The 10,972-nt window shown below is 43.1% G+C and overlaps 1 protein-coding gene across 1 annotated transcript; it reads right to left on the bottom strand.

Annotated features, from left to right (window-relative positions):
- Positions 1 to 3,039: 3,039 nt before the first annotated feature.
- LOC147193970 (uncharacterized protein C11orf87 homolog) lies at positions 3,040 to 4,297 on the bottom strand. Its single transcript, XM_086131859.1, has 2 exons — positions 3,993 to 4,297; positions 3,040 to 3,857 (listed from the first exon to the last, which is right to left on the bottom strand). The coding sequence occupies exon 2, from the start codon at positions 3,778 to 3,780 to the stop codon at positions 3,397 to 3,399; it is 384 nt and encodes a 127-aa protein (XP_085987985.1). The 5' UTR covers positions 3,781 to 3,857; positions 3,993 to 4,297; the 3' UTR covers positions 3,040 to 3,396.
- Between the last annotated feature and the right edge of the window lie 6,675 nt (positions 4,298 to 10,972).

Raw genomic sequence — 10,972 nt, 5'->3', positions numbered from 1 at the left:
AATTCCTCATAAAGTATCCATAACTTGAACTTTTTTTCATTTATTTTTGAGAAAAAGTGACTAGCCGTAGGCTGTTCACCTCACCTCAGTCACTAAAACTTGCACACTTTGCTGGATTTTTTTTTTCCTGTCATCTGCCACTAGGTGAGCAGGCTATCATGATGCCTATCCCCTTTTTCACTCAAGTGGAAGGAATGTCGAGAATTGAAGCCACACAGACGAAATGCCCGTTTATGCCTCAATATTTATTTATAAACTCTAAATACTACATACAATATATTCCTTGTATAAGGCAGATTACACAAAACATTCCTCATGATGTCATACATGTACAGTGAACGAATAGAATCCATGACTCTATGTATAGGCCCACTATAATATCTTACTTTAGAAAGAATTTACAAAGAAACAAAAACTGCTGCTTAAAGAATCACTATATGAATGTTCCAAATATCAGCACTCAAACGCTACGCTACTATCTTGACGCGCAGAAGAGGAGAAAAACAAGAATAGATCTTATGTGCATTACTACAGCCAAAAAGTCTTGCATAACTAGAGCTAAGATGTCTAAAACAGACATTGGAGCACTTCAAGTCACTTAATTGAAGGTAAGAAGGAAGAAATACTACGATGCCCAAACAAAGAAGCCTATATGTGAATACAGTATGTGCAGTTTATGCACTGCCTAACAGCACCACGACATCCATTAATAGTCTACCTACATACTGCTAGTGTGTCAGAGGACATGCCAAGGAAGATCAGCTGAACCATTACGACGCGTATGTGTGTGTGTGTGTGTGTTGTGGCATTACGTGTGAATAATTCAACACAATCGTGTGTCACATTCCGGAGAGGAGTTAAAATTTAAATGTCTCCGGAGTATAAAGAAGCTTTGAGAGGGAGGAGGCGGTCTGAAGAGAGGCAGAGCAAGCGAATGGTTCCGAACAAGACACTCTACAGCGGGCATATCCGGGGGGGGGGAATCCACAGAGGGGTCGCGTACATGAATCCGAAGAGATGTTGCTTATGCCAAAACCAATTTCATTTTAGGGTTTAGATAAGCGGTTAAATGGGCCAATGTCTCAGCTTGTCTTCTAGGTGACGAAGCAAATAGTTTTACAGTTTTTTTCCTCGTTCCTCCAGCTTTGTAATGTTCTGTTTAATGTTTCATGTTTACAGCTCATTTAGGCTCCTTGTATGTATAAAAATAGCCAGCGAAACATCCCATCCAGTACAGTGAATCCCTCCGATAGCAAAACTGCGCGAGTAATTGACACTCACCCAAAAAAGTTTGATAGATGCCACAAAATGGTGTCAAGGCACTAATTTTGTCTTACTGAAGCTCCTCAGCTTGCTCCAACATAGTTCCTTGGTGCCAAGATGGCCTTAAAGCAGTTGCATTTGTCTAAATGAAGCTCCTCAACTCTCTTCAACACAAGACTGCAGCGAGGTTGGGTTAGTGGTATGAGAATCCGTGTTCACACGGCACAAGTCACTCTCACTTTCCGCTGTTTTTCCATCAGATTGTTTTATATTCATGGCCTAGAAATTTTTGTCATACAAGGGTATATATAGTGTTTAGTGTCGCAAGCAATTGACACCCCCATGAAAAAGTATTATGATTTTAATGATTAAACACAGATGCCACAGAATGACTGCAAAGCACTACTTCTGTCTCAATGAATCTCCTGCACTTATATCAACATAGTTCCCTGGCACCAAGCTGCCACAACATGGTGACAGACCACCACATAAATTTCCTCAACTCACTTCAGCCAAGACGCCACAAAATGCCATCAAAGCAATTATTATATATTAGACATTGCTTTGGCCTGAGCACTGAAATGCTCATCATTTAATTTTCTGTGAGTGAGTTTGCTGCATGGTGTAATACATGGTTGCAGGGCATAAGAAAACATACTCATTTTATATGTATAGTTTGTAGTATATTTATGGTTTATGCTATTGGTCAGCATTTATTTAAATAAAAAAAAAATGGGTGGTGTCAAATACTGACATTTTTTTTGCTATTTGAGGCAGAGTTATGGTGAGATGTTGAATGAGGAACTCCTGAATATTTCCCCCAATAACAATATCGTGGTTACTTTGCTCAGTACTCCTAAAAACAACCTGCCGGCCCCAAATCGGACCCCCAGGATGGACTTTGGACACCCCTGCTCTAGTGCAATGGTTCCCAACTACTATGCAGCAAATTACTTATGTACAACAGGTAATTTCTTCCTCTGTCTTTGCCAGCGATGTATCGTGACAGGCAGAACAGTGAATTGATCGTCTACTTTTTGTGACCATTTGGGTCATGTCTTAGATATTTTTTCTAAAATATACTGTAGTCGTGCCTTGAGATACGAGTGCCTTGAAACTTTTCCAGGTATGAGCCAGTATTTGGATCATGTTTTTGTATTTTTTTTTGTCTGTACCTATGGACAAAAATTTGCATGATGAATACACATCACACCACTGCTGCTCTTTGGCGACAGCAAACTTCCCATCATCCGGCCATCATTTAGATTTCCTTGCAGTGGAAGGATAATACCAGTTGGTGGCAGTAATGGACCATTCAGGTTGGCCAACAGACCCCACAGAAGAAGAACCAAAGACTTGAGGTACATTTGTTTTGTGCCCTAATTTTCTAGGGTTGCAGGTTATATGGAGAACAAAGAGTATTACTGTGTGTACAGTAATGTTGAGTGCAGTTTTTCAGGCTTAAAAAAAGACGTTAAAAGACACATTTTTGTGTTTGTTAGTTTTTTTGGGCGGGGGTGGGGGGTGCGTTGGCAGGATGAATTGCGTTCCAATCATTTCAGTGTGGAAAGCTGATGTGGGATAGGAGTGTTTTGGTATACATGAGTGGTGCGGGACAGTGGCGTGCAAAGCCCCCACCCCCGCCCTGGCAATGGGAATATTTCAATTGGCAGCTGTTTTTACCTGGCAATAAAAGCGTCGCATATGAAGCACAAATACTACACCCGCCCCCACCACCACTAAATACACTTTAAAACACGGCCGATATATATCAACATTAATTACATCCTCACCCCCCCGCAGTAAAAACAATACCCTCCCCCCCCGGGCATCCACTGTGCTTTGCACGCCACTGGTCCGAGAACATTTTAAAGTAGACATAGTTATGTGGGCATGAACCAAATTAAACTTCTATCTCAAGGCACCAGCTGTATGTCGTGGCTCAATAAAGGTTGGGAGTCACTGCTCTAATCAGCGTGGATGTGTGTGTGTGTGTGTGTTTGGACCATTGTACAGGCCTGCTATGCTCAGTATTCTGCATGACAGCCATTGACAAGCAGCAGCAGAGATGGATGAGAGTTCTTTGTGCCTTATTGCTTTTTCCTGTTTATTCCACAGTCTCGTTCCCTGAGTTTAGCAGTCCGCGGGGGCTCTGCCGTGCTCCACCGGATCGCTTCCGTGCTCCACCTCCACCGGCTCCTCCTCCCGGTGCACAGCACACCGCACCGGGCGCGCAATGACGCACGGCCGCGCCGCCCCGCCTGCAACCGCCGCCGCCCTGCGACTGTCGCGCTCGTACTCTTCCTGCGCTCTCTGGATCTTACGATTCCTCAGCCTCCTCTTGTGGAAGTGGAACGTTGCCACGGAGACGAGCACGACGCCTGCCAGCACGGCCACCAGCACCAGTAGAGCCAGCGTGGATGACAGTGGCGGGAATACAATGCTCAGCTGCTCCGCGCATGTGCCGTTGACACCCAGGGTCAGGCACCGGGGAGCCGGGAGGGTCGGGGGTGCCATCCGGCCGGCGGGAGCCTTCGTGCTGCGAGTGCTGGGGGACGCTCAACGCGGGGAAGCCGGGCCGCGCATGCGCTCACCTATTGGGAGACAAGCGGAAAACACACCCGCTCAAAAAGCACGCAACCGTTTCACAGTCAAATCTCACGACTTGCAATTTATTCTCCAAGTTGCAACCCCCCTTTTCATCGTCATTTCCTCAACAAAAGGCTTACCTGGCGTAAAAGTCAGTGCAGGGACCAGTCCGTGCTGGTGTGTGTGAGCGCAGTGACGCATTTCAGGAGGATGAGGATGATGATAATGAGGGTGATGGTGGTGATTATGATAGAGCTCACACCAGCTAGAAGTCTCTCTTGTCCTAATTGCCGCAATCCGCTCAATGTGCACCCCTCGCACGGCGTCGGGAGCCTCTGTCAGCGCGCATCGAGAGCTGTCCAACAATGAGCAGAGCTGGAGCGAGATGAGGAGGAAGAAGAAGAAAAAAAACCCCTCCTCCCTTCCCTACTTCCTCCTCTTCTGCTGCTCCACGCAGCATGTGAATGAGGAGCTGCAGCTGCATAAAAGCTCCACTGGCAGCTGAGCCCCCGCCCCCCCTTTTATTTTTTTTTAAAATAATGATTAATCTCTGCTTACAAGCGTCCAAAAGTGATGCTTCTTACAATACGGTAGGTTCACCCTGGAGTCAAATGATAAGTGAAGTGAGCGTGAGGTAAATTAGCTTCTCATAAAGGAACACAATCAGCGTGGTAGCCAGTTGGCTTTCCCCAAGGGTGCGGTCAGCTTGAAGCACATGAGTGGAAAATAATTTGTTTTGGGGATGTTGGTTGACCCCCGAGGAAATAACGTAAGAAGAATGAATCTGTAATCTGTCACCCACTGTCAAAAAATCTTTAACAGTGGAACCATGCTATTCACAGGGGATAGTGACCGAGCATTGAATTAATCACATTTTGAGGGGAAAAAAGGCATTGAAGGATTGGGAGATTAAACCCCCCCCCCAAAAAAACACTGGCATTTTATGGGGAATAAACCACCATTTCATGTTTCCATGGGAAAAAAGGGTTTGGCTCCCTCTAAAAGTCGACAAAAATATTTTTGAAAAATATTGGTGGGGAGGGGGTGGTGGGGGGGGGGAAGAAATCCAACTACAAGTATGTGGTGGTCTACTGAACAGACAACTCAAAACATTCGTATTTGAAATAAATGGAAATTCCAGATGTTGGTGGTCCTCAATCTGCGTCAGTTCGACACAGATTTTTAATATTTGCGGGTCGGCTTGGTCCATATTCCCCGGTGGTCACAGTTTATGAGTAATCCACTGTAATAGTATTTGTTCTTGGCTCAGGATAAAGAACATATGCGTGTAAGTATTCTTAAATTATCCGTCTACATGTGTTGGTCCAATTTTTGTGTTTAAATATTTGTTGTTTAAGGCATTTTTTGGGAATGGGGGGTTCACTATATTGAAGGCAAGGAGTCCTTCATCCCTATCGCCGTTCCTTCCTCCCTCTTCCATCCTTGCTTCCTTTCCATACTCCCTTCCCACCCTCCTCCCTCTACTTCCTTTTTCTTTCTTTCTATCTTCTCCCGTCTTTACCTTCATTCTTCCGTAATCACTTCCTTCTTTCTTTTTTCCTTTCATGCCCTCCTTGTTGCGTCCGTTTCTTCCAATCGTCCTTCTCTCATCCCTTCCTGACATCTTTCCTTCCTTCACTTTTTTTTATGACAATTCTTCTCATTTGTTTTCAGAATTGCTGAGTGATCTGCATCGAATTCTGTGACAGGCCTTCGATGACCCTTGTGCTATAGGTTTCATATCCCTTGCTTCGGCTAAAGGTACACATTCTCCATTAATTTATGTCGCCATTAAATCATATTAGTCGAGAAGGCTACCCTGCTTGTTGGTATGCCATCGTAAAAAGCAAGGGGAAAAAAAAGATTCTCACAGTCATTTCCCAGTCGCTTCTGCGGCTGTTGCCAGCAGGCCTCCATGAAAAATGGATGGACCTCGGGAGTGTGTGAAGGTCCCGGGATGATGAACTCACTGTAGATAAGTGCATGCTGAAACATTCATGCAACTATTCAGGCCCAGTTTAGAGTCGGGCATATGTTGGCAGGACGGCTAAGCGACGTGAACATCGCACTCATTTAATATTCATGGAGTGTTTTTTTTTCATGCCAAATTTGTCATTTGCAAAAATCAGCATTTCAAGTATATGCTAGCTTCCACTGGAAGAGGTGGCCATCATCTCAAGGGAACAAACGGACTTTTGAAGTGCTTGTGTACAAATCGTTGGGTCTCGAGAATGCTTGCCCACCCATCAAGTGTGAAATTAAACAACCAAGTGAATCCATCGTGAATTTGCCGATTTCTGAAAAATGTGTCTGTGATCAGCTCGGAAGGAGGAAGATCCAGAGCCACTTTCAAGCGCCGTTTGCTGGAAAACACTGTCGGACACGCTATCATATGGAGGCACGACAATGCATAAAGAGCTCCATCCTACCTGCTGTGATGCCCCTGCAAGTATCATTATCAAAGCCAAAAGGTAAGCAGAGCTGCATTTAGTTTTATTGCACGGATTTGCGTTAGTTTCTAATAAGCGTCGCTTACTTCATTGGTTAGTGAAGTTGTTGACGCAGGCTTTGTGGTGGTGATGTGTCCATGCAACACATACAATTTACACTATAAACCATGTCCTGTAGTCTTGAAGTGCTGCCACCATGAGTGGAAAAAAATATCTAAATATTTATGCTTGAATGAATGAAGGCTCATTTAGTGTGTAAGAAGGCGTAGACCAAAGCAAAAGTTGTCTGTTAATATTTAAAGGTGCCGTCGTCTTTGCGGAGTCTCCCCCGTGGCCTTTTAGTCACTGTGATGCGATTAATCACGCCGACATTGGACACTTAGAAGTCAACGATTCCATCCAGATTGATTGATAGCGCGGCAGAGCAGGGATGCAGTGATACCTGGCCCGGTTCCCCTCTCTAGCGGCGTTATGTCCATGGTAACATGTGATGGAAAAGACGTAAATGAGGCCTTTAAGATCGTTAGGAGTTTACAACGTGGAGGCTCAGATTTACAGCACAAATGTTTGAGGTCAGCAAAACCTTCCCACTCGGAAGTCAGCGCATTTGGTGAAATGAATTAATGAATGAAATGAACGTATCGCATCCCACCGCTTTGACCGAGTTATAGCCAAGTACCCTTGAGAGCAATAATCATGAGGCAATTCCCGATGAAAAAGGTTGATTGCTGATACACTGTGCGATCATAGCAATTGGAATATTTTGGAGCCTCAAGGTGATATTGAGCACAATAAAACTCCAGTAATCGATTAATCAGGCGATTAAGTTATAACAATAAAAACGTGGGGGTTTTTTGGCCCCTAAAAGTTTACAACAATTAAAATGAATTACAGGCAGAACATTTGACTGTTTTACATTACTTTGTGCTATTTGTTTAACACCAGAGAGAAAATTCTGGAAAAATGTGGCATATTTATTCCCTATTTTAAAATAGCTACTATCTGAAGATTAAATCAAACAGCAGATTGGTAGGCTCTATTTATTATATTATGGGAGTATTTTTTGGCATCAACTGTGATGAGCACATCACATACCAGATGAAGTTATTAGGCTACGGCAGGCATAGCAGGCGCTGCCTTATTTTGTCCTGTTTGTTGCGCGTAACTGCAAATTATAATGCAGCAGCTGCCATGATAGTGAAAAAACTGCATCCGTCTGCTCCGCGGAACCTCTCCTCTCAGTGTTTCACTCAGCAATATGGAAAATATTGAAAGAACATGATGTTGGTAGATAAGGATTAAGTGGAGAGATAACATTACGTCATAGATCGTAAATATTCAAATGAACAAGGTCTTTTCCTGGGAACGTGGCCAACTCCCTCGTTGATAAGTAGCCATCCTGCCATTAACATTCCTGCCTCACCGCATTATGGGAATGTCCTCTCAGGTGTCTAAATGGCCTCAAAGTGGTTTGGCGCCAGGAAAATGATGCAAGGCCAAAAAGCAAAAGAGAAAATTGAAAAAAAAAAGTTTGAGAGCCCTGCTATACAATCCAGTGCAATTGTGCTTTCATTGTGTTTATATAAGACAGTATCGGCTCAATAATGGCATAATTGGCGCTGGCCTCTAACTAATCTTCAACAATTGTGGTACATATGGCAACACCCCTGTGACAAATTAACTACGTGCAGCTCTCCATCTTGCCTGAGAGCTATCTGGAGTTTTGTGTCAGCAACATAGCAGTGGAAGTTGACTGAGTGCTGTCTGATATTACGACCCAAAGGAAACAAGTAAAGATTTAAAAGTAGTGGTTCAAATATGGAGCCCTGTGGGATCCCTTAGCTAAGTTTTATCTGCTTTGATGATTTCTTACCATATTTACAAACTATAGATGAACTGAAAAGTATAATTTAAAATAGGTTATGACAGGTCCTTGATACAGATGGCATGCTAACACACACCCACACACACACACACGCACGCATGCTCACACTTTCTCTGTATGTAAATGTGAGTAAACTGCCCAAGTGACTCATTTGAATTAGCGGCAAACTTGATGACATATTTGATTGATGGTTTTAGTGTCTCCCACATTCTGCTTATAAAAAGCCTCATTAAGAGAGTGAAAGTCCATTTTTCTCCTTTTGAGAGCAATGAACCACACGCACTCCTCCTCCTCTTACCCTTCCTGACTGCAGCATTAGTCGTTCCGAGGATTGCGAATAAGCAGGCGGCTCCTGCATCGACATGCACGCGTGTTGTTGTCCAATGTGTGTGGTGCGTGTGTGTGGTGTGTGTGTGTGTGAGAGAGTGTGTGTGCGCTTGATATCATACCATACAAAAGAGATGCTGTGACGCTGCAGGCCATAATCTTGATATTCTATTCCCTCCATTCTCTCTCTCTCTCTCTCTCTCTCTCTCTCTCTCTCTCTCTCTCTCTCTCTCTCTCTCTCTCTCTCTCTCTCTCTCTCCATATATATATGCATGCCTTATTTCCCAGCGAGTCTCTGTCAGCACAATTTCAAATTAATTGCAGAAAAACCTGTTTATCACACTGGTACACACACACACACACACGCATGCACACAACTGAGCATTATACTTTCATTTCGACACAAATGGCTTTTTGGAAGCAATGAATGGGGCGTGCAGAAAGGGGAAAAAAAATTCCACAAATGGATTTATTGTATTTCTTAATGACTATGTCGTCGAGGATTTGTGTACATGTGCGTGTGTGTGCGCGTGTGTGCGGGTGTTAAATGGGAATATTTTCCATCCTCAAACTGATGTTTTCCTCTAAACCTGACACAACCTGAGCAACAAAGTGGAACGATTCTAGTGCAAGGCCTATGCAGAAAAGGTCCCTGGTCAAGTCATGTTTTTTATGTATTTTATTCATTTATTTTCAATTTTTTGCATCGTTTTTATGTGTAAATGTTTCGAATCATTATTTCAATACCTCAAATTTTTTTTAAAGCAGTCATGCTATGTATTGCCATTGTCAGTGGAATTTTAATCATAAAGCAATTAATTATACATTGTATATTTAAACGTACGAAGTACTGTACCTAACCAACGTCTGCTATTTTAATGCTAACACCCAATGCAAAATGATATAGACGGGTTTACAAAACTAACATTGTTGCTGTGGTAGTTTTAACCCCTCATAGAACACATATTTGAACACAAATGATGCAGTAGTACGTGCATATATTATTTATCCTCTGCGGAAAATACAAAGAATTATGGTGACTTCCCGAGGCACTATACTATCTTCATAAACATTCGCTTGATGGATGCAATGTATTGCTTTCAAACATTTAGTACGACTCTCATTAGCAGCAAGTCTACAGTCGCCACCTCTGCTAAGAATCAGTGCAATGTGATATTGCTTTTCTTCACAATGTCAAGTGCATCAGATAGCGTGTGAAGTGTGGACAGCGTTGAAAAATTCTCGAGGAAAACTGCAACACACATAAATATGCTTTGGCAGAGCCGCAGTGCAAACACAACATGGCGAGCTGACTCACTCCCAGTATAATAAACACAGCCGCGCTTTGACTGGGACTCATTAAACATCTTCACTTGGCACAGCAAATGGGACGATCACTTTCGGTTTCGGAGTGTGACATGGACTAACTTTTTAAATGATGATATTGGGATGAATGAGGGAAGTTATATATATATATTTTTTTTTTCTTGGTGCAGAGTGTTTCATTCGTTTAAGACAGAAGATTTAAAAGAACATTAAGCAAAATTTGTGTGGACTTGAGCAATGAAGAATTTCGTGCGGGTGGTGGTATGAATGGTGAGCGGAGAGGAAAGATAGGGTGTGGTCTTGCCAACAAGTTTTATAGATAAACCAGTGGACTTGTGAATTTATCTGCATGAGACAAGCATTCAGATTTTTGATCGGTACATTTTTTTACATGTGCATGATTTCTAAATATGTGTTTAAGCAACATATAGTTTCGTAAAAGACCGCGAGAGAGTATCTTTTTAATGGCAAAAAAAAAAAAAGCTAGAATCCATGCAGACCGTCATTTGTTTCTATTGTTTAAATATTTTACGTTTTCTAATTTACGTAATCCTGGCTCCTGCTATCGATCCTGGTTCTCCATGGGCAGCGCATCTACCCTTCGGGCACTGTGACGCGATCATCATCGCATACGCACGCACGCGAACACACAAGTTCGCATGACACATAAGTTGACATGAACAAAAGGCCACGAGTAATCGCACCCACACGGGATGAACAATGCTGTTCCTAAGCAACTCCATCCTGGCTGTGTGGGTTTTGCGTGTAGAGGAACTGTGGAACGCTGCAGGGATCCCACTCACGCAGCCGTGGGAGGAAAAAAAATCTCGAAAAGCATCCCTGTGAACTGTGATCAAGGCTGGTTAGGAGAGGTGGGAGGAACCCACAGGAAGTCATTATTGCTTTTGCACAAGGCGCTCGGGGAGGTCTTTATTCGCCCAGTTTGGGTGAAAATGGCTGCTTCAGATTAAAGTGGAGGATTTCTTGTTCAATTTTGGCCTCGGATACTTGAGACTTTTTCATACATCTTGTTAAGATAGAGATGTCCACCAAATTTTGTGCCAATTGGTGAAACTGGTGATAGGGCCCAATTTTTGTCTTTCTTTCCGGCCCTTTTTTCGTGCAATTTTTT

The sequence above is a fragment of the Hippocampus guttulatus genome, chromosome 15 (genome assembly GCF_054856545.1).
Source record: "Hippocampus guttulatus isolate MCC_2025c chromosome 15, RoL_Hgut_1.0, whole genome shotgun sequence".
Lineage (NCBI taxonomy): Eukaryota > Metazoa > Chordata > Actinopteri > Syngnathiformes > Syngnathidae > Hippocampus > Hippocampus guttulatus.
This window is presented reverse-complemented; position numbering and strand designations above follow the sequence as displayed.

Excerpts from the sequence above, each read along its gene's own strand:
- LOC147193970 (XM_086131859.1), bottom strand. The coding sequence starts at position 3,780 with ATGGCACCCCCGACCCTCCCGGCTCCCCGGTGCCTGACCCTGGGTGTC.